This window comes from Saccoglossus kowalevskii, chromosome 6 (assembly GCF_978046115.1).
Source record: "Saccoglossus kowalevskii chromosome 6, keSacKowa6.1, whole genome shotgun sequence".
Taxonomy (NCBI): Eukaryota; Metazoa; Hemichordata; class Enteropneusta; family Harrimaniidae; genus Saccoglossus; species Saccoglossus kowalevskii.
Window position 1 is genome coordinate 29252161 of NC_140646.1, and position 23523 is coordinate 29275683.

At 34.6% G+C, this 23523-nt stretch overlaps 2 protein-coding genes across 2 annotated transcripts; one reads left to right on the forward strand and one right to left on the reverse strand.

Annotated features, from left to right (window-relative positions):
* Window positions 1-6772: 6772 nt before the first annotated feature.
* Window positions 6773-9745, reverse strand: LOC144355064 (uncharacterized). Its single transcript, XM_078010460.2, has 4 exons — window positions 9533-9745; window positions 8005-8270; window positions 7402-7610; window positions 6773-7191 (listed from the first exon to the last, which is right to left on the reverse strand). Exons 1-4 carry the CDS (start codon window positions 9743-9745, stop codon window positions 7025-7027), a joined length of 855 nt encoding a protein of 284 aa, XP_077866586.2. The 3' UTR covers window positions 6773-7024.
* On the forward strand, window positions 9728-22174 carry LOC100373968 (HEAT repeat-containing protein 3-like). The gene is made up of 17 exons (XM_085500330.1): window positions 9728-10240; window positions 11326-11498; window positions 12505-12592; window positions 12721-12821; window positions 13136-13248; window positions 14349-14492; window positions 14607-14752; window positions 15244-15324; window positions 16532-16628; window positions 16982-17088; window positions 17528-17590; window positions 17748-17830; window positions 19396-19532; window positions 19745-19833; window positions 20222-20365; window positions 20602-20778; window positions 20923-22174. Exons 1-17 carry the CDS (start codon window positions 10094-10096, stop codon window positions 21055-21057), a joined length of 2025 nt encoding a protein of 674 aa, XP_085356456.1. The 5' UTR covers window positions 9728-10093; the 3' UTR covers window positions 21058-22174.
* Window positions 22175-23523: the final 1349 nt, after the last annotated feature.

Sequence of the window (23523 nt, forward strand, 5' to 3'; positions counted from 1 at the left end):
AGTCCCGTACTACGATAGTATTACTGTGGATTGATATCTACAACGGTTGACCTCGGGAATGCACACCGATTGCTACAGTCAATACAACTAAGTCAACAAACTGAGTATAGTTCGTGCACAGTTCCTAACACGGGCTAGGGTCACAAACGTTAGCTAAGAACGCGTGGGCGAATGTTTAGTGGATCTAAGAAACCATTGGCGGATCTAGGAGGGTCCTGGGGGTCCGGACCCCCCATAAACAAAATCATGTATCCGCCCCTGGAAACGTTAGTACGAGCTAGGTTTGATGCGTATTTAAGACTAGGTCAGGACCCCCGGGTACGAACGAGTGTGCGAACTCATCCACCCATCGTCGATCTAGAAATTTTTGGTCAGAATCCAAGGTGTTGCTGCTCAAAAAATTCCATGAAGGCGCGACATTGTCATATAAATCATTATCGGATAATTATCGTTATTAATGTTGGCATAAGTGTCTAACTAAGACATTTTAAGACATTATTAGACGATAATATCGGAGAAAAATGAACTGTCCCAATAGTTGCCCAGACAGACTTGTCTAACTTAGACATTTTTAGACACTGTTAGACGATAATATCGATAATATTATCAGGGGGAAAATCTTCTTCTCTGGGGTTCTCCACACGTGCCAGGGGGAAATCTCGTCTGGGTTCTATATCTCTTCCCCTTGAGGTATGGGATCGGAAAATTCACTTAAGCTTTTCAGTCAAATAGACGCACGCAATGAAATACGTTTCAACTCTCGTCTTAGTGATCAGTCGAGCTCTCTATAAGACACAGCGCCCTGGGGAAAAGTCCCCAAGACTATCGCAAGGCTGACCCAAGACTAGCCCAAGACTGGACTGCCTCAAGGCTCGCCCCAAGACTAGCCCAAGACTGGACTGCCTCAAGGCTCGCCCCAAGACTCTCCAGGACTGGACTGCGTCTGTCCTCGTGTACTCGCCAAGACCAACTAAAGCAACTTTATTCATTTTCAAAACTCTAACCAATTACAAAACAGTATTAAGACTCTAAGGCGTGGCCTTCACATGTTCAACTAATCACACTAAGTACTGAACACGTCATATATTTTCATTAATCGTTCACTACATTAATAACTACGAATACCAACTGTCAGAAATAGTAGTCCGAATAGCGACGGTTATCTCGTAATTAGTTCCAAATCACTGAGCCAAGTTCCGTCCAAAACTTCACATGGCCTAACCGGTGCCAGACATAACACAGCCATTCAGCTAATTAAGTCGATTAACAGATACGCAAAAACAATTTCATCATAATATGGGAGAAAAACGAACTGTCCCAATAGTTGCCCAGACAGACCACTCTAACTTAGACAGTTTTAGACATTGTTAGACAATATTATCGATAATATGGGAGAAAAACGAACTGTCCCAATAGTTGCCCAGACAGACCTGTCTAACTTAGACATTTTTAGACATTGTTAGACGATAATATCGGAGAAAAACGAACTGTCCCAATAGTTGCCCAGACAAACCTCTCTAACTTAGACATTTCAAGACATTGTTGACGTCTAATAAAGTCTAAGTTAGGCACCCATGTCTAGGCAACTACTGAAAAGATCGTTTTCTCCGATGTTATGGGATAATTATCGTCTAATAAAATCTAATGAAATGTTGGCATCACTAACTCGTGTTATTCACTCGGAAAAATATATCCAGTTAGTAGTGTTTAACTTGTCATCATCATTGTTTCGAGCAATGGATATTTGAATCAGAAATCATAGTTAGGATTTATAGAGTAAAAATTAACGGAAAGCACGTGTGAGCGCGAACACATGTTCACGTACCAGAAACACACATCGAACAGCATATTCCTGGTAAAATCTGCCTAACATGTTTATCATCTTCTTTGGCAACTCAGGTCATACCGCTGATCGATATCTCCAATATCAAGGAACTTGTGCTGCATAGAATCCTTAAGGTAGAGATGCAGGTTCGTGGGCACTTTGGAGTCAAATTTTTTTTTTTTGCTTTTTATTATCCAAAACGTCTTGGCTATAGACTGTTGAAATTTTGTAGAATTGTGAATAGTGGAACATACTCAAAAAACGATTTTAAAATATAGATAACAGGTGCAAAATTATCTCTTTTGAATGCTGTACATAAATAATTAAAAAAAACATGGTAAAAAGAAAGAAATGATTGGATCTCCATATTATGCACTGTATTTAACTTTTTACAAAACGATAATACATTTAAATTTGAAACTGTAACAGCCATTTTAATTATGAGCATTAGCAAACTTCTTACTGAGTGAATTGTTATGCAAATTAGCAATTATCTCAGCTTCTTTTTAGTGCACATTCCAGAACTTTAAAAATAAATAGCTCCTAGACGCTTTGACCTTTTGTTTTGAAATTTTCACAAATGATTGACAATGTGTTTATCTTCAAAACGCCGTCGGGGCATTGTTTTTAGTTGAATAGTGTTACAGCAATCGTTCAGACAACTAGCCTGGGTGTTAATTTATGCATAAACTTGAAGTAGTGAAATTTGAGCTGCTGCCCTACAAAATTGACAACTGGTAGACAGTTTTCAAGACGACACTTTCTTCATAGTAAACAGATGTACCATAAACCAATTTTGACAGGAAACAGAAGCATGGTTTAGAAGCTAACTTTTTTTAAATCACTTTTGACCAAAAAAGCACATTTTTTTGCATATTTCAAACTACAGTGTCCATAAAAATAAAATACTAACAAAACTTTAAAATTCATACAATAAGCTTTCCGAAAATATAGAGTTTTGTGGACAAGGGAGGTCATCTTGGTTTCCTATTAATCAACTAATTGAAATACCTGTCAGGTAAACTGCATCTCTACCTTAAACCGCCGACAGTCCCTCCGGCCTAACTAATGTTTGATTTGTTTCACTGAAATGATTTAATAAAATGACGCAATGCGTTCGCGAATCGCCGAAGGCACTTATGTCAAGACTTTGGAAAGTTCCGGAATTCTCTGATTCTGTAAATGCATGAATTTGCGTTCAATGATTTATGTTACAAGCTACTTGAAAACGCAATGTATAATAGTATTCATTCTAAACCGTCGTTTAGGAAAGGTATCCCACTAACAGATAAAATAAATATTAATGTAGCGAATACATACGAATACAGCGAATACAGCTGTAATGATTTAAGGCTATGACGTTTTATTTAGTTATTTGCATAATGATATTGATACATTGTATGGAACATCTCGTGAGTATTTAGACTCAGTTCCAGGCCTAGCAGTTGAGCAATAAACACATTGGCTACAAGTGCTCCTCTTCAGTATGTTATTCTCCTCCCGGATTTGGTGACCAATACTCACTTGGTTCACTCTACCTTGAGAAGTCTGTTCTCAGTTTACACTAGCGTACAACTCCAAAATCAAAAATCTGCTTTGCACATTTTTACAAATCTTCAAATCGTCTTCTCTTTAATTAAAATTACTGTCCCAACATGTGATAGGAGTACTCCACGTGTGTTTGAATTTCGGCCTTGTCGTTTTAAGTTGTTCTCTTATACCACAAATATTAAGTGGCGCGCTTTTGGCCCTTGCCCTGACACAAAAAATGCAGAATCGTGTTAATAACAAAAACGTGGCAAAGAAGAAAAAAGAAAACATGCATGTAAAGCGATATACTAGTAGTTTTGAATAACACAGACGAATGAATACCTAACAGCAGGTGTTTCGCTTCCAACAGAACGTTGTTGGTATGGCACCGAAGAAATGTTTAACTGCTAGGTCATTCAAAGTTGCCGACCCGGGCCCCACGTTGTTGAGGTAGAGCACTACTGTCGTGTTGTCGCAACATAGTAACACGGATTGTCGTTCGAGTAGGTGACTGTACGTTTACAGTTACAAAATGGCCGCCAGTCGGCCGAAATGTGAAACAAAGTGAACCGCCGAACCGTCGATACATAATTACTATAATTATTATTTATTTTAATTATGTGTTGACGTTACAGTTATTTTGCTGCAAGATTGGTTTTGTTCGTGAAAGCCACTTGCAGCAAAATAATTGTAATGTCAAAAAATAATTAGAATAAATAATAATTATAGTAATTATATAAAAAAAATAAGCTAACAAGGATCTTATTTTAATCAGAATGGGTCACCTGGTAAGATAATCGCTTCTGTTGTATTTCCCCAAGTGTCGTTGGAAGAAACAGGAAACCTGTAATTAGATCTATTCCGATCTCCATTGCTCTGTCATAGAAAAAAAACACTAATATAAAGAATCCATATCCCTGGCATATTATTTGCATATACGTTGTTATTTCGTCACTTGTTTGTTCCTCGATCATTTACTTCACATATCTATGCACCGTCACATCGGATTCGCTGAGCCTCCAAACTGTTTCTCATCATGTACCGTTAGGAAGTAGAATGTCAACTTAGATGTCATATTTTTTACTGTCCCAAATTTCAGACGTGTATGGCACATGCTGGGTTTATGACTGGTCTGTTTGTGTCGGGACAACATTAGATCGCTTAAATATAAATGGCAGTGGGGCATATAGTATGTATAGTAATATTTTGAAGTAAGACTCATGAGATCTTGTCTGAACCAATAGCCTTTTTTTGCGATCATTTTCAAATTCAGGTAAATTGTCAAAACTGAGGCAAAACAATTAATAAATTGACCAGCAATATAATTTGAGGCACACGCTTTCTGGTCAGTGTAATAGCATTCGGAATATAGATGCCCTATCACTGGTTTAGACTATTTTGTATCGTCTCTTCAATATTGATCTCGTATTCCCGATATTTATTTCTATTTTGTAGTATAAAATCACGTCTTGCCACTGGAAAATCTGGATACCGCATAATTTGTACTCCACAAGGAAATGATACACCAAATAAACGCAGTCTCATTTCGCAGTTTTAAACATGTTCAATGACTAATCATATATGTGTAAAGCGACAAGTTAATATATGAGGGATTGTTTCAAGACGATCGCTGTGTATCAACAAAATCCATCTTCTCTTCCTAAAGCTACACTTGTTTTTCTGTATAACTTACTAATACTATCACATATTTCATATAGTTTGTAGACCTGAGGGTTCACCTCTTACAACTTTTCGATTGAAAATGAACTTCACAACTTGTTACCACATTACTTGGAGGGATAGACAACCGAGACTGATAATCTTGTGGGAATAATTATGGTTAGGTAAAGAAAAAGAGTAATAATGTAACTTACATGGGGTTTTACTAAGCGTTAGTAACTAGCTTTGTTTGTTGTATATACAGGGGATTTAGAGTGTTGTAAGAGGTGCAATAACTAATGCTATGCATTCAATTAAAAGTGTCATATTGCATAGTTGGATAGTGTACCAAGAACTAATGCTATACATTCAGTCAATTAAAAGTGTCATATTGCATAGTTGGATAGTGTACTAAGAACTAATGCTATACATTCAATTAAAAGTGTCATATTGCATAGTTGGATAGTGTACCAAGAACTAATGCTATACATTCAGTCAATTAAAAGTGTCATATTGCATAGTTGGACAGTGTACCAAGAACTAACGCTATACATTCATTCAATTAAAAGTGTCATATTGCATAGTTGGATAGTGTACCAAGAACTAATGCTATACATTCAATTAAAAGTGTCATATTGCATAGTTGGACAGTGTACCAAGAACTAACGCTATACATTCAGTCAATTAAAAGTGTTATATTGCATAGTTGGACAGTGTACCAAGAACTAACGCTATACATTCTATCAATTAAAAGTGTCATATTGCATAGTTGGACAGTGTACCAAGAACTAACGCTATACATTCAGTCAATTAAAAGTGTTATATTGCATAGTTGGACAGTGTACCAAGAACTAACGCTATACATTCAGTCAATTAAAAGTGTCATATTGCATAGTTGGACAGTGTACCAAGAACTAATGATATACATTCAGTCAATTAAAAGTGTTATATTGCATAGTTGGACAGTGTACCAAGAACTAATGCTATACATTCAGTCAATTAAAAGTGTCATATTGCATAGTTGGATAGTGTACTAAGAACTAATGCTATACATTAAATCAATTAAAAGTGTTATATTCCATAGTTGGACAGTGTACAAGAACTAACGCTATACATTCAGTCAATTAAAAGTGTCATATTGCATAGCTGGACAGTGTACCAAGAACGAATGCTATACATTCAGTCAATTAAAAGTGTTATATTGCATAGTTGGACAGTGTACAAGAACTAACGCTATACATTCAGTCAATTAAAAGTGTCATATTGCATAGTTGGACAGTGTACTAAGAACTAACGCTATACATTCAATCAATTAAAAGTGTCATATTGCATAGCTGGACAGTGTACCAAGAACTAATGCTATACATTCAGTCAATTAAAAGTGTCATATTGCATAGTTGGACAGTGTACTAAGAACTAACGCTATACATTCAGTCAATTAAAAGTGTCATATTGCATAGTTGGACAGTGTACTAAGAACTAATGCTATACATTCAGTCAATTAAAAGTGTTATATTGCATAGTTGGACAGTGTACTAAGAACTAACGCTATACATTCAATCAATTAAAAGTGTCATATTGCATAGCTGGACAGTGTACCAAGAACTAATGCTATACATTAAATCAATTAAAAGTGTTATATTGCATAGTTGGACAGTGTACCAAGAACGAATGTGTTCGGACAATTGTTCGTGAATTAAATGTATTCAGATTCAGTAGACCACGTCACAATGTGTATATATCATACAAACAAGACTATTCTATTTATAGAGTCGAATTATTTACTAGTATTTTATTCAAAACTGTTCCAACAAACAAAAACAACCGTGACAAAAAAACTACTATACGTGACAAAAACCCATAAAAATGATAAAATATTTGCATTTGAAATTGTAGCATAAATATTTGATTTGTTTAATTTTAAACACTTATTCTGTATGTGTTATAATGCAAGTTAAAATTGTAGATGTTATAGTAGTTGGTTGTACTTTATATTGTTTACTTTTTATATCATGAACCCAATTTTCTGGTTATATTTTGGTTTGTACGGAGAAGGTCCAATGATACAAGAATCGCAACTGGAATACCGATGATAATACCTGTCAAACCCTCACCATTTATTAGCCACTGTTTGCCAACTATAAAGCCTTCTTTTTGGGTGTATATACTACCAAACACTGCAAAAGAATACATGTGTAATGTTTATTAGCCACTGTTTGCATACTAAAATGAGTTCATCTTGGGTGTATATACAAACGAATTCAAAATAATACAGGTATAATACTGCATTTGCTCTATAAAAAGTATTTTTCATTTGAACACCCGCAGCACAATTATTTGATAGTTGCTTACAAAAGTGGAAATACGGTATGTACTTAGGAGCTTACCCATTGGATTTATCACATTCATAGTGAAATGCATAACAGTTGCAGGCCACATGGAGTATCCAGAACGAATTGTTATCCACCCAATAGGAAATGCATACATCGCCACGGCAATACACTGCACAAGCACTGTAACCACATCATCGTCGATTTGCAGTCTTTGAACAAGGAGTATCATGACTGGAACATGGAACAAACCCCAAACAAGACCACTATATTTCCGATGAGATATATAATCATGTATTCAGTTGATACAGGCAAAATAATAAATATATATTAGACAGTTATTATTTTTAACAATCAAAAGTTATCAATTTAGTATTAAGCAATCATATATAAACTTTCTCTACATAAACAAACCGTTTTTTTAAACAAACCAATTTTTACAGTCTTTCCGCAAACTTTTGAGAAAATATTCCGAGATAAAAAAACAACAAAACGACAAATTAAAATTAGTGATGTTGTACTTCAAAACGTAAAATTAAAAAGCTGGTCAGAAAATGATTTTTTATTTGGCGATCTTTATGAAAATATCTACAAATATTACTGTGACATCCCACAAAAGCCATCCTTATTGCGAATAAGTTTTAAATTAAACATGGTTACCTGATACCCAATGCAGTAGTTGGTCTATATGCTGACATCAACAGTGGGAGAAGATAACAGCGCCATCCTATTTCTTCCCCAGCAGCCCGTACAAACCCTATCAGTACACTTTTACTGTGAACATGGATGCTGTCAGAATTCAATAGATTACTTGATGTGGCAATAGATCCCCAGCCAACTAGGAGACTCCACACTGCGCATAGTAACGTTATTAGCATATTGATGACAACTGCCAGTAAAGTTGCCATTATTATAATAGAACTATTCTGTACAGGAAAAGTTATAATTAGAAATATTACATATACTATTATGCAATAGTATGCTAGGTATATTCATATATTTGTGAGGTCTACAAACAATGTCATATTATTTCTATTTCGTTCAGCAATGTGCAGAAAACAATGACGCCACCATTTTGGTTACAAGTTCCGGCGGTTGACATCAGTGGACAAAAGAGTGAGACAACGGTACCGACATCGGTGTGACTGCAGTTGACTTTAGGTGTCGCTATTTCCATTTTCCTATTCGTTTATTTTATTTTATCGAAGAATCACTGAACACATCTCCTGCATTTCACATGTAACTGGAAGGCGCCATCATAATATAGGGGTATGTATCTGCAATCAAGTTGCGAAACTATTCACCAATTGTCGATTTAATTACGAGTGGATTTAAATATTTCAACTTACATGGCATTTAAATCCATGTCAGGCTGTCAGTGATTTTTCTCAAAATAAGTGGATATATCAGTTTTGAATCCCTTTGAATTTAAATCGTCAATATTTAAATCGTCAATGATTTAAATCCAAAACGAAGTCAGAAAGAAGGATCATAATTAAATGGTAAGTAATTTTACGCACGCGGCATAGACACAATTGGAATATTATTATTATTAATTTATGGGAGTTGTCTGATTATTAATTTGCCCACGAGGATTTAAATCGTCAATATTGACGATTTAAATTGGACATGTTTACCTATTTTTAAAAACTGCACGGTCAGACCGACGAAGATTTAAATCGAATATATTCGTATATTAAAAAAAAGGTTACGGCCAGCCAAGCGTGAAATCAAATCATCAATAACAGTTTCCTGGTTGTGGTGAAATGAGAATATATCCAACAAATCCTATATCCCATGTGTTTCTATACAAATATATACGCACGATTTAAAGTGGAATTAAATCGGATATATTTTGTACCATAAAGCGTACCATTAGAATCTCCAAGGTCGCGGATTGAAAACAAAATGCACCGGAAAAATCATGCCTATTTCTCAGGAAAAATATTACACAAAAGAAATGAAAAAATATTACAGCGAATTCAGCATTGACAAAATAGCACAAAACTAAGTGAAGGAACAAAATATTTCTGCAATCGCCCCTAACCCCTAATATTATTGGTATTTTGATATTTTTTAGAGATATAAAAAAAATGATAATCAATTAAAAAAGCATTGTTTAGCAATAAAACTACCGGTATATGCATTAGATAGTTTCATTATTTTGCGAAATAAATACATAACAGACCTTTTTAAAAGACTGTTGCCGTTCAGTTCCAACCAAAAGATTCTCGACAAACGAAACAATGTCAGTTACGTTAAAAATCAATGCAACTGTTGACGGGAGGAACATTGTTAGCGCTAACTTCGTAAAACTACATTCCCGACAACTGTAAACATAAACAGCTGTTAGTGATATTATAATGAATGCGTACGTCCATGCTACGTTGCGAGCCGACATGATGTTTGCCGATTAAAGCTCTGGGTCATTCAAAACGAGACGTTGACCCAAGATATACTTCGCCTAGCTTCATATGCAGCTGTCTTCTTCATCGTTTTGCTATAAATGCAACTGTTAACACTGCATACAACAATCACATGAAGCAAACAATATACCGAACACAGGAATTCGTTTAAACGTGGAGGCGTTTTATTGACCCGGAAGTAGTTCAACCAGGCATGGGCTCTACAGGAGACAACGTGTTTTTTCGTTGCTGAACTTCGCTCTGCTTTTTTACCTGAATGAGTACTACCCATTTGCTATTTTGGGGGTTATGCATATATTTTACTGGAATGCTGAAGTATTATCATGGGTAAGAATAAAAATAAAAAGTTTAAGTCGAAGAAACCTCAACCTACTGGACTTTCCAGCGTGAAAGATGCCGAGGAAGAGGCAGCCGAGTTGACCCCTCCTCCGTCATTTCTACAAACTCAAATATCATCGTTGTTAGACAAGGTAAGCATATATTCACTGTATACGAACATTAGTTTGCATCAACTAGCTTTATTGAAAATGTGTAACTGAAAACGTGAATCATGCTGAGCTGCACGAAAATACTATCATCCAAATCCATGCACATTTCACAATGCGAAAACTGAAATGTGTAACCGTAACTAAAAACCTCATTGTGATAAAAGCGCCCAAATAACCCTTTTGATTTAGATCATATCTCCCATAAACACATGTACGCTAAACAAGACTGGTATAAAACCCGGACATTATACACCCGTCATGTTCACACTGGACATAGACAAGTTAGAAAATGATGCGCCGTATTTTAACTGGGTACCTGGCCACTTTAAACAGTGTTTGAAAAAAAAAAAATCAGCAAACATGACCATGAATCGAGGGACAACTTTTACCTCACCTGTACATCAAATTCAAATATATGAGGCATGGTGTCAGATTGTTGAATCATCTGTTTGCATGATATAAAAGGTAAGGTGATAGTTGTCCCGCTGCAGTTTACATTCCTGATTCACCCCCCACCCCTTGAATTTAATGGAACCTCCATAATTTAATTCATATTGAATTTGGTTTTACTCCTATATAAAGTCAAATGCATGAATAGATATGTTAAGAACTGACCAGTGTTTTCTTTCCCACCTAAATGAAAGTATACTCACACATGAAATTAGAAATTGGCCAAGTTTTATTGTCTCACAACCAAATGAAATCAAGCATTTACTGGATAACTGTTGGCTATGGTATATGGCAAATGAATATATTAAAATGTGCATATTGGGTAACTCTCCCATGTAATGTAATGTCTTCCCATCTACCAAATGATTTCAAAACCCACATGCTAGATATGTCATATGGGAAACTATGTAAACTGACAAGTGTTTGCCTCTTATGTTCCAAATACTAGTTGAATATCGCAATAGCATAAACAAAAATCTATGTTACAGGGTAAGACAATAACAATTGGGGGGGGGGGTGTCTAGAATTTTTGGTCTCAGAGGCAGTAAGAACTAAGTACAATGGATTAGGGGGATATGTCCTATATAAACTACTTCACTAATTTTTTTGTTCTGAAGATACTAAGTTCTGAAGAAGAAGACAGAGCTTGTGGCTGTTCCAGTTTGGCCATTTTGGTATTCAATGTTGATGCCATACCATTATTACTGAAAAATGACATTGTTAAATGTGTGGGACCGTTACTGATTGACAAAAGTCTGGCAGTGAGAGAAGGTGCTGCAGGAGCACTCAGGTTAGTAAGGTTTGATATTTTGTTATGTCCCTTTTATATATGGTGTAGATAATTTGATGAGTAAATGAAGACAATCTTCAACCCATTCATCATTTTCAACCCATTCACCATCTTCATCCCATTCACCATCTTCAACCCATTCACCATCTTCAACCCATTCACCATCTTCAACCCATTCACCATCTTCAACCCATTCACCATCTTCAACCCATTCACCATCTTCAACCCATTCACCATCTTCAACCCATTCACCATCTTCAACCCATTCACCATCTTCAACCCATTCACCATCTTCAACCCATTCACCATCTTCAACCCATTCACAATCTTCAACCCATTCTCTATCAAAAGCCTACTCACCATTGTCAATCCATTCACCATCATAATCGTCAAACCATTCAAACCATTCATCATTGGCAACCTAATTTACCATCATCGTTAACAAACCATGTAATATGTTCAACCAGAGGTACATTACTTGGGGTTTGCAACTACGGTGACATGATACCAAGATCCTGTTTCAATCTCGCTCTCTTGCATAAGCTTTCCAACTCAGAAAAATGTGAATGCGCATGCCTGAGGTAACTAGGATACTGGGATGTCCCAGTGGATCAAAATAGCTGCTCACTATATGACGGATTACGATAACTATATTTTTTGTACATATCTGATGTATTACATTTTTTCACTATGAATGTGGTAATACATGTTTTATTGTTTTATTCCAAACCGCCTATGTCATGTCAGAAGGTCGTAGCATCAGTCTCGCTATCTACGAGATGAGACTTGAATGGGATCTTGACATGTCACTATACGGTACTATGCGCGTTGCAAACCCCAAGTAATGTACCTCTGGTTCAACCCAGTCACCATCAAAAGCTATAAGTCTTAAATCTTACCAAACATTTGATTGAGACAAATATGTAATGCACTTTAACTGCTTAAATTTATCATTCAACTTGTAGAAATGAAAATACATAAAACAAACAAAAATTTTTTTTTTAAGGAATTTAAGTGTAAGTGGAGGTTATGAAGTATGTGACAAAATGATAGAAGATGACGTTCTGACATCACTAGTGGTTTTACTTAAACAGGTTAGTCTGGTTGTAACTCGTGTGAATACTTATCAAGCCTGAAATTATCACCTGAAAAGAGCACTTTGCATTGACAATGACTTGTTGCCTAGGTTACTCATGAATATTTCTAATGTTTTTCATGTTAGTGTCTTGAAGATGTCCAAACAATATCAAATAAAAAAAACAAGAAAGATGATGCTCTTATTGGAATAATGGTTCAAGGAATGCATTTACTTTGGAATCTTTGGTAAGACCCCTGAATATATAGTTTTGTTTCGTTTCCAATTGCACGAGTCTGTCTGGATTTTTTGTGAATTTCTCATCGTTTCTTCCATGCATAAAAATTTGTATGATAAAGGTTTGCAACTAGTGTAATATGCCATTCGAATTGCATAAATTGGTAGACCGTCACAAAAATACAAGAAAAATGTACAATTCTAGAAATATTAATAAAAATGAGTTAGTAAAAGGTTTAATTGTGTTCATGTTTTTTCTAATGTCCTTTCTTATTTGCGGAGGATGTGTTTATGTTCTTGATTATTTTCTTATTATTTATTGCAGTGAAAGCTCCTCTGTAGCTGTGAATATATTCAATAAAGAGAACCTATTGCCTACATTAATGCAGTGCCTTTGTAATCGTGAACTTTATGGCACTGAGCTGACTATCCCGACAGGTATGGACTATCCCATGATTTATTATTGGCGTATGAAGTAGTATGTGTCATACACCCAATGCAACAATTACAGTATTTGCATGATATCTGGGTCAGAAAGTGTTCCCAACAGCCGAACATTGCCAAGCATTTATGTAGATTTGGCTGTGATCAAATTTGTCAGCAGCTTAGAGCATCAATTCCATTGAATTGCGAAAATGATTTCTTTCCAATGTGGCCTACCTAATTATTCGAAGAACCAAGTCAGAGGATTTATTTGATGAACACCCACTTCTCAAGCTGTCCCGTCACTTTTTTCACTGCATCCAAGCAACATGGACAATTTCACACTTCGTAGGCTAGTTGTGTTGGGCATGTTCTAAAGCAGGATTTGATACCCCATTGCATGTTGGGATTTTAGGTATTCCAGATGAAAAAATAAATCACTCAACATGCATAACTCGTGTACACCATAACTGATAATTTCAATTCATGGTTCATTTCACAACACAAGTTCATGAATTATTAAGTTCAACAGATAATTATCTTTAAGTTTGCATTGATATGATATGATATGAAATGATATGATGGTTTATTACTGAAATAGGAAAAAAAATATATATTTACAGGTAAAAGGAATTTGAAATAGCTTTAGGAAGCTAATCTTGTCAAATTCCTTTAAACATAAATAAATATACAATAATTTAAATATTTGGCGCTAAACTGAATGAATAAATAAATAGAAAAAATGCAGCCATAGCCATTGTGATAAAACTCTTCATTTTGTTCTAGTAAGTGGTGGAGTAGTAAAATTATGTACCTAGTATTTTTGTACTGTGAGAATTCACTCGAGTACCAAAAATGAATTAACGGTAGTGTTGAAAAAAGTATTTTTTGGTTATGGGATTCACACCACAAACTCACAAAGACACACTTCAGAATTAGAAACCCTACAAAGGCTATGTTTTTTCAATCTTGCAAGTAGTATCTACCTATCCAGGGGCACTTTGAAACAAATCACGCTGTCATTTTAGGCATTCCTAATATTTAATTTGTTCACAATGACCCAGGAATGATTGGCTGATTTTGAAATCATGTTTTGATTATTTCATCCATTTCAGCTCAGTGTCTTCATGTAGTGACAGAGAATAACATGCCAGCATCCCAGCAACTAACCACTACGGATATGTTGTCTTTATTGGAGTCTACCCTGATGTCACCAGGAATTACTTACCAAAATACCTTATTGAAAACACTTATTGCAGGTAAAGTGTGAAAAACTATGCTAAATATTGGAGTAACCTGTGTGCTATGTTTTGTCCCATTGCGAACCAAATTCCTACAGTTATGCACATTTATTTTCTTTTGTTCATTTGCAGGAACAATATTTAATATAAAAAATAATCTTCCCGCTGGAAGCCAGAGTCAGACAATGCAGGCCATTGTAAAAATATTATCAGACACATTAGATTTGAATAGTATAGAAATAGTTCATACAGTTATTATGAATCTTGGTTCTGCAAATGTAAGTAGTTCATACAGTTGTTATGAAACTTGGTACTGCTAATGTACTGTAAAATATTTTTTTTTGCTCTAAATGGATGATTCAGTAAAAATAAAATCCAGTGAATATACCTTTTTTTCTTATATTTTACATTCAACTTATCAAAAATCAGTAAAAATAAATTCCATACAAAAGGCTAACAATTAACTGATTGTAACTGATGACTTCACCATCGTGGCATCACTTCATTAATCAGTTAACAGTTTTTTTATTTGGTATAGTAGCCAGATGCTAAAAACTCCACTATAACCAAATCTGCTTGATGTTCAGTTATTGGCGAATATCTTGCGAACACCATAGCCATTACATTCATTACAGCACACATAATGCAAAATTTTGAAGACAACTTATAATCCTACCTGACAGTACAATATTTCACTATCGTATACAAATTTACTTGATATCAGCCATGACACCTATTTATGACTCAGAAAATAACATGCATTTCATAGGGAGTAAGTTGCTCTGAATCACAAGGAGAAGAAACGGCACATGCTGCCATGGCAGCTAATGATGAGGATGCTGATATAAAAGTAAGTTTATTATGTTTCTTTCATTCTTTCACACATATTAATGCTTAACTTTTGTGTAGTGTTAGACACCAAAAACAATAGAAATTACCTGTTCGAAAAATACTATACTGTCGTGATCAAAAGTAATATGGACATGTTCGAATGTCTTTCAAATTTGGTAACTGGGTGCCATCTTTATGTCTCATTCAACAAATTTACTTTGTTTACTGAAGAAGCACCATCAGCACATGATGGAAATAGAATCCCGTCACAGATCGCAAAACATTCTTCATTACTATTATGGGCCGTTATCGCTCATCAAATTACTACAAACAGGAATAAGTATAATAATGTTATCATAAGATTACCTCAATGTATGTACGGGAATGCATGAACCTTTGTTTCGATAACCATACTGACTGTGGTATTCTTGTAATAACCTCATAATATCTTGAAATATACTACAGATATTATGGTCTCAGTGAAATGTACATAAATGTTCAATATAGTGTCCTACGTAGTGAACTACAAGAAGAAAATGAGTGTGGTGAGAAAGGAAATACTTGTATTAATTTGTACTTTAGAGAAACAATTGAAACATGTGCACTCAAATTATTTGTGGATTTTAATAATTCAAGTTAAAATTTAGGTAAATTCTTGAATCTCAAGGTAATCTTGTAGTATACTTATTTTTGTAGATTGTAACTAAATCTGTATGACTATACGATTATTTTTATCTCTATATGTGTGAATTCATAAAATTGTATGGAAAAGTGAGCAAAATAAAAAATTTAATGACGATTTTTGTATGAATTAATATAATGCTATTACCAATAACATCAAATATCAACATTCTACCAATCAACAGAATTTACAATACATGTACCGTAATTGTTATTGCTTGTTAATAATATCCATTCTCACTTCTGTGTTCCTATTACATTTCTTCCAAGTGTCACAGCAATGTTTTATGTACCTACAATAGCAATGGAATAGTCTAATTACACCTTCCCATGTGACCACACATCAAAGGTATACCACCTCAAGGAAATAGTTCCCAGGAATGTGTCTTAGGGTGTTGCAATCAGTAGCCGCCTACCAGGCACAGGGGTTGGATGTATGCAATTGTTTTGTGTCAGCTGTAATATTGTCAACAATTGTTAGTGTTGAATTATTTACCTCAGATGTTAATTCAGCAAAATACATTATCAATGACTTTTTTTTTCAGGAAAGCAAGACTGAAGACAGTATTAATGATGTGAAATGTCTACTGACTGCCCAGCAAGTAGCGTTAGAGATCACCTCTAATGTGTGCGTTTCTGATGGTAAGACCTTGCCTTACAATTGTTCCCTAAGTAACAAAACATTCTTTATTGCCATTTTGGGCTGTTCTAAATTAAGAGTACAAGCAGGAAAAAGATGTATAATAATAAGGTCATCATGAGAATACTGCAGAGTATGCATTCAGGCAGTACATGGTCACATCAACCTTTGTTAAGTGACAGTCGATACGCTGTACTGCCTTCATGTATACTTTGTTGTATTCTCGCAATGACCTCATATAATGTTTACATAATGCATTTAGTACCACAGTCAGGTCATTCTTGCTTGAATTCTATAATATCACAGTTCAGGGCCCTTTAAGTTTTTAAATATGAATATGGATATTTCTCTGTAGATGAGGAAGATGAAGAATGGGAGGATATGAATGCAACTAGTAGTAGTAGTAGTAGTAGCGATGATCAAACTGAACATGTGATGGACAATGATAACATTGCTATTGTGGTGAGAATTTACTTTATATGTAAGGGTGTACTTCCAAATAATTATTAGCCGAATGAGGATGTATGGGATTGGTGGAGGGAATCTGTGATATATCCAATCGTTTTTGTGAGCGGTTATTGATGTCAACTACATTATCACATACAGAACAGCTGTCGAATATGCTTTTGTAGTTTTTGACTTCACCTTAACTGCAAGTTAAGATAAACTAAAGACCATCTTCGCTACAATGTGTACTTCAAAAATGAGGTGAAGCTCATTTAAAGCTGATGCAAAGCTATGCGGAAGTAAATGCGATGACTCATAGTAGCGAAGCTACCTTTTGTTTATGCAATGATGTAGCAAAAAAAATCCAAAGCAATATGCCACCACTGTACTTTACATTCAAGAGTTATTTGATTCCTCTCCATGTTTTATAATTTTAAGATTCTTTACCTTCCAGTCACCGTTATGTTTATCTGCTGAAATTCACTCTGCTTTGATAGCACAAAATATACCTAAGAAGGTAGGAGGAATCTTTCATATTGCCCTCAATGATGTGATACGTTGAGTCAATGTATGGAAGTTTTTCCAACAACATTACTATCCTACATTTGTTTGTGGATTATAATTAAAATGTACACATTGCCCCTCAAAATGCATGTATTACTCTGTTAACATAGGTATTAGAGAAGACATCCCCTGGTGATAGGAGTACATTACAAACCATTGCAAGTCATCCAAAAGGACAACTACTAATGAAAGGGTAAGGTGGCAATCACATTTATGAATGGAGTTATATATGGGAATGGACCTTCATGTTAGTGTCATACTGTGTGAGGCTAGTTGACTTGTAATCTATGTCAATGAGATAGACAACTCAATAGTTGACTTGTATTCTATACCTGGTGAGATAGACAACTCAATAGTTGACTTGTATTCTATACCTGGTGAGATAGACAACTCAATAGTTGACTTGTATTCTATACCTGGTGAGATAGACAACTCAATACATGTAGTTGACTTGTATTCTATACTTGATGAGATAGACAACTCAATAGTTGACTTGTATTCTATACCTGGTGAGATAGACAACTCAATAGTTGACTTGTATTCTATACCTGGTGAGATAGACAACTCAATAGTTGACTTGTATTCTATACCTGGTGAGATAGACAACTCAATAGTTGACTTGTATTCTATACCTGGTGAGATAGACAACTCAATAGTTGACTTGTATTCTATACCTGGTGAGATTGACAACTCAATAGTTGACTTGTATTCTATACCTGATGAGATAGACAACTCAATAGTTGACTTGTATTCTATACCTGGTGAGATAGACAACTCAATAGTTGACTTGTATTCTATACCTGGTGAGATAGACAACTCAATAGTTGACTTGTATTCTATACCTGGTGAGATTGACAACTCAATAGTTGACTTGTATTCTATACCTGGTGAGATAGACAACTCAATAGTTGACTTGTATTCTATACCTGGTGAGATAGACAACTCAATAGTTGACTTGTATTTTATACCTGATGAGATAGACAACTCAATAGTTGACTTGTATTCTATACCTGATGAGATAGACAACTCAATAGTTGACTTGTATTCTATACCTGGTGAGATAGACAACTCAATAGTTGACTTGTATTCTATACCTGGTGAGATAGACAACTCAATAGTTGACTTGTATTCTATACCTGATGAGATAGACAACTCAATAGTTGACTTGTATTCTATACCTGATGAGATAGACAACTCAATAGTTGACTTGTATTCTATACCTGATGAGATAGACAACTCAATAGTTGACTTGTATTCTATACCTGGTGAGATAGACAACTCAATAGTTGACTTGTATTCTATACCTGGTGAGATAGACAACTCAATAGTTGACTTGTATTTTATACCTGATGAGATAGACAACTCAATAGTTGACTTGTATTCTATACCTGATGAGATAGACAACTCAATAGTTGACTTGTATTCTATACCTGGTGAGATAGACAACTCAATAGTTGACTTGTATTTTATACCTGATGAGATAGACAACTCAATAGTTGACTTGTATTCTATACCTGGTGAGATAGACAACTCAATAGTTGACTTGTATTCTATACCTGGTGAGATAGACAACTCAATAGTTGACTTGTATTTTATACCTGATGAGATAGACAACTCAATAGTTGACTTGTATTTTATACCTGGTGAGATAGACAACTCAATAGTTGACTTGTATTCTATACCTGGTGAGATGGACTTCTTTATAGTACGCTCAGGATATTGTGTATGATTTGTTATACATTGTTAATCTCTTCACAGACTTCAGACTATACAAAATAGAGCCTTGACATGCCTTCAGAATATGATATCAGTTATGGACACACAAGCATTAGGTGGTGGAGAAGCATTGTCCAAATTATGGACTATGTTATTACCATTAGCATTTGATAAAACAGGTGAGGAGATTACTGAACTGGCTGTATAGAGCAATAGCTTGGGGTTTCCTTGTCTCATAATCAGCATCGTTCTTTAATTTATTTACTCTTGGTTTTACTAATACATCCCTCACATGAGTTGATACCAGTGCTTAAAAATTGTTGTTGCCGCAAAAACTAGCCAATACCTGCCCCCAAATTTAACCATTGTTGTATATTGATTCCTATTTTAGGTCCAACTTCCAATGAATATGTAGAAGCTTTCACTAGTGCTATGAGATCACTTTTACAGAAAATGGCCGCCAATAATCAGCTTCCAGAGGTAAATTTGTTATGTTTTAAATTATTCATTTTCACTACTGAGCTTGGAACTGAACATATATGTAATGAATTATAGGAAATGTCCTCCTACTCTATATAATGGAAAATAATAATAATACATATAATACACGACTAATGATACATGCTTTCATTCCATGTCACAGATCATGAATTTTTGAGATATGAAGAAATAATCTTGGAACCAACAAAAATACTAATTTTCATGAAACTTCAGACTCTTGTATCTTGAAAAATTTTCGGTGTCCTGATCTCATGAACCAATAAAAATAAAAGTATTACAAACATGACATATAATCTCAAATTTGGCTCAAACCTCCTTAAATTGTTCACGAGTTTATTAACTTATTGAATGTCTTGACTATTGATAGGATTTGTGTGACTCGCATCTCATCAGACTTTGTGAGTTATCCCATACATCTACATGTGGTAATGTCAGAGCAAATGTAGTGGGAATGCTGGGAAGTATTGGTAATTTGTTGTCACAGCAACCAGACACTGAAGTTCTACTTACTGTGAGTTCATCTTTGTTATTTTAGATTATTTTATTGGTGTGTTAGAGTTATTTCTGCGTTAATATTCAAATTGATAATAATATGATAAAAACTGAACATGATCCCAAACTGACCTATGAATTTTGGTAATGAACATGATTTTGAACCAAGACCCACCTGTATCAGTAACAGTTTCAATCATTTATACGTTCTAGTATTTTTGTTTTTATAACAAAAACTTTGTTCCCTGTTGAAAGGTGATTGGTAACCATTTATTGGATGTAGCATCTAAAGACGCAGTGTTATGGGTCATTGCCGAGGCATTAGATGCAGTATTTGATACATTTGGTGATGGCAAATCAGCTGACACTGTAGCTGTGCAGATTAGTTTGGTAAACAAATTAAAACAAATGGTTCCATCATTGAAGACAAAGGTAATAATGTTTATCAAAGCACTGATTTGTATACTTCAATATGCAATTTATTTCAATCGTAGGTGGCCTACCCAGCATCCATTTTACTTAGAAAATTACATGTTCAGGATATATTGCAATAATATTTCTATTGTTTAATTTCAGATAAGACAGAGTAAACCACTTCTCGGGGATCGTCTTCCAACCATTTTGAATGCCAGGACTAATCTCATGAGATTCATTAAATATAAAGAATCCCAAGCACTTGTTGAGGCAGCTGACGTTGTCATGGCGGTTTGATGATTACCGTAGATTTTATTTTTAATGCCACAATTGTTCTCTGAACAATCTATTTCTTCCAGCATTAACTATTAAGTATACATATTGAGAAACGTTACTTCAATGTGAAACATTTACTTTATATTTGAGTGATGTCATGATACAAGGTAGAAGTCAGTGTAATTTGTGTCGCTGTTCCCTTTTTCATGAAAAAGATAAGTTTGGGATTTCCTATATCTAGAAAATTACTACTCCTGTGACATGGGGTGTACAAATCGTATAGTGTGTCTTACAGGGTAAATATTTTGTTTTAAATTATTAAAATAATTTCTTGTCATTGTGGTTAGTTTTGCCTCCTAGTACTATTACTCATTTTTCCTAAAAACAAAAAATAATTACATTTGAGGTACACTAAAGCAATTATTTATAAAATGCTTTTGATGATAAGTAGTAATGTTGAGTAACATGCCTCCTTAATGAGTATTTACTACCCTGTTTTATTATTCAAATTTATTATCATTTTTAATCTCATTACAATTTTATTTTTTTTTCCTTTTCATTTTTTTTAAGTGAAATATCATGGAATTTTTTTTTTAATTCATAAAGTATGTTTATAATAACATACATAGGCACATTTTTGCAAATCATTTTGTTGTGCTATTTATCTTGTAAATTATGCTTGTTAGAGCCAGGTTTTGGGAACTGTAAAAACTGCAGAGATTTGGGACCGTAGGAAAACTGGAGAAAAGGAGCAAATAGTATAGTCACTACTGATCATACGACTAATATTAAATTACATAATAAACAAAGGGGTATTTTATCTACAATTATCATGTGACATTTGGTACTTTGATGATTACCTATCTGTATTACAGTTTATCCTGCCAGCCTGGGTTGTTTTTTACCTTGACTTGTCTAGGTAAGGGTTAATACAGTTTGGTGTGACTGGTGGGCAGAGGTATACAATGTTTGTACACCGTAATAGACGTTTCGTGTGAACCAAATTTCTTTTCTCTCTTCTTAATTTTGTTTTTCTCGTAATTTTGTAATGTTTGAAATGTCTAACTGGTCTCATTGATGACAATTCTTGATTTTGTAGAAGAGTTGATAAATACATAATAAAGAAAGATGAAAATCATTATGACATGTTTTCTTTACATATAGATGCATTAGTTAAACTGAGATCTTGTGAATCAGTCACCAAATTTTAGTGAATTTGACCTTGCCTGTTTTACATATGCATATTTAGTCTGAAATCAAGGTATTATAATTTCACATCTGCTAGTCTGTCTGCATCATGTTCAAACGTATCTCATACACTCTCTTCATACATGTCGCATACGTACATATCCACATTTATTTGTCTTGTGATTTAAGATGATCAAGTGGTAGACATTTTAATGTTATAATTGCATCAAATGTTTCTGGCATTCCAGAACTGAATTTAGGCCAATGGCAAATGTATTTCAAACTTGGTACACACCAGACCGAGACGTACATCATTGTCACATTCTAATTCAAAATGACTACTGGAGGCCATTGCATTTTAAAGAATACAGTTTCGCATACGTATACATTCCTTGACTGATTACAATCAAATTGTCTAGTTTCGCGATATTGACATGTATTTATTTCAAGTTGGAATTCAAATTGGAAGCTGGGGACCTAAAGTAAAAAAAAATTAATTGCTCAAATTATATTTCTGATTCTCTGTCAACAAGTAAGCTTTTCCAAATAATTAAATAGATCAATTTTTTCATGCCTGAATCGCCCATAATAAAGGAATGACTCGGAGGTAATGGGCAAAAACTTCAACACAAAGACCTCCAAATGTAAATTATTTATCAGTCGTGTTTTTCTTTTAATGACAAAATACATTTTATAGGTCTAGAAAGTTGGCAAGTACAGGTAGACAAATCTAAACTAAAGATGAGAAATTGAAAACTGTTCATAACCCTCCTTAAATGCAGAAACGTACACTGCACAAATGTGTCTAATTAATGGAAAAAATGTTTGCTCGAAATGCATGTGTAAAAAAAAATGTATGAGATAAATCTAAGTTCAAGTTTCAACTCCTGCATTCAAGAAATTACAATATCTCGAGTCATTAGAAAATTACAAAATGTAATATGTATGTACCGGTAGTTATAACATTTAACCTTTGCACAAGAGGGTGTATGTCGAGCACATGCAAATTTGACAGCGCATTCTGTGATGAAAATATTTTGCTTATACTCACAGCAACCTCAAGTGACATTTGCTTCTGAAATTTTTGAGTAATCTACATCTTCAGAATAAGTTCACGCCATTTTTTTAAAGCTGTGAAGAAGGTGAAATCATAGGGGTGTTCCAGATTACATTACCAATGTAGTCAAAATGAGTACATATCGTCTTGTTTACACCATCTTTCTGCAACAAACTGTTGATTGAAATTATGACCAGGGTTACTTGCAGTACAATTCACCGTTATACTTCATCTTATCGCAA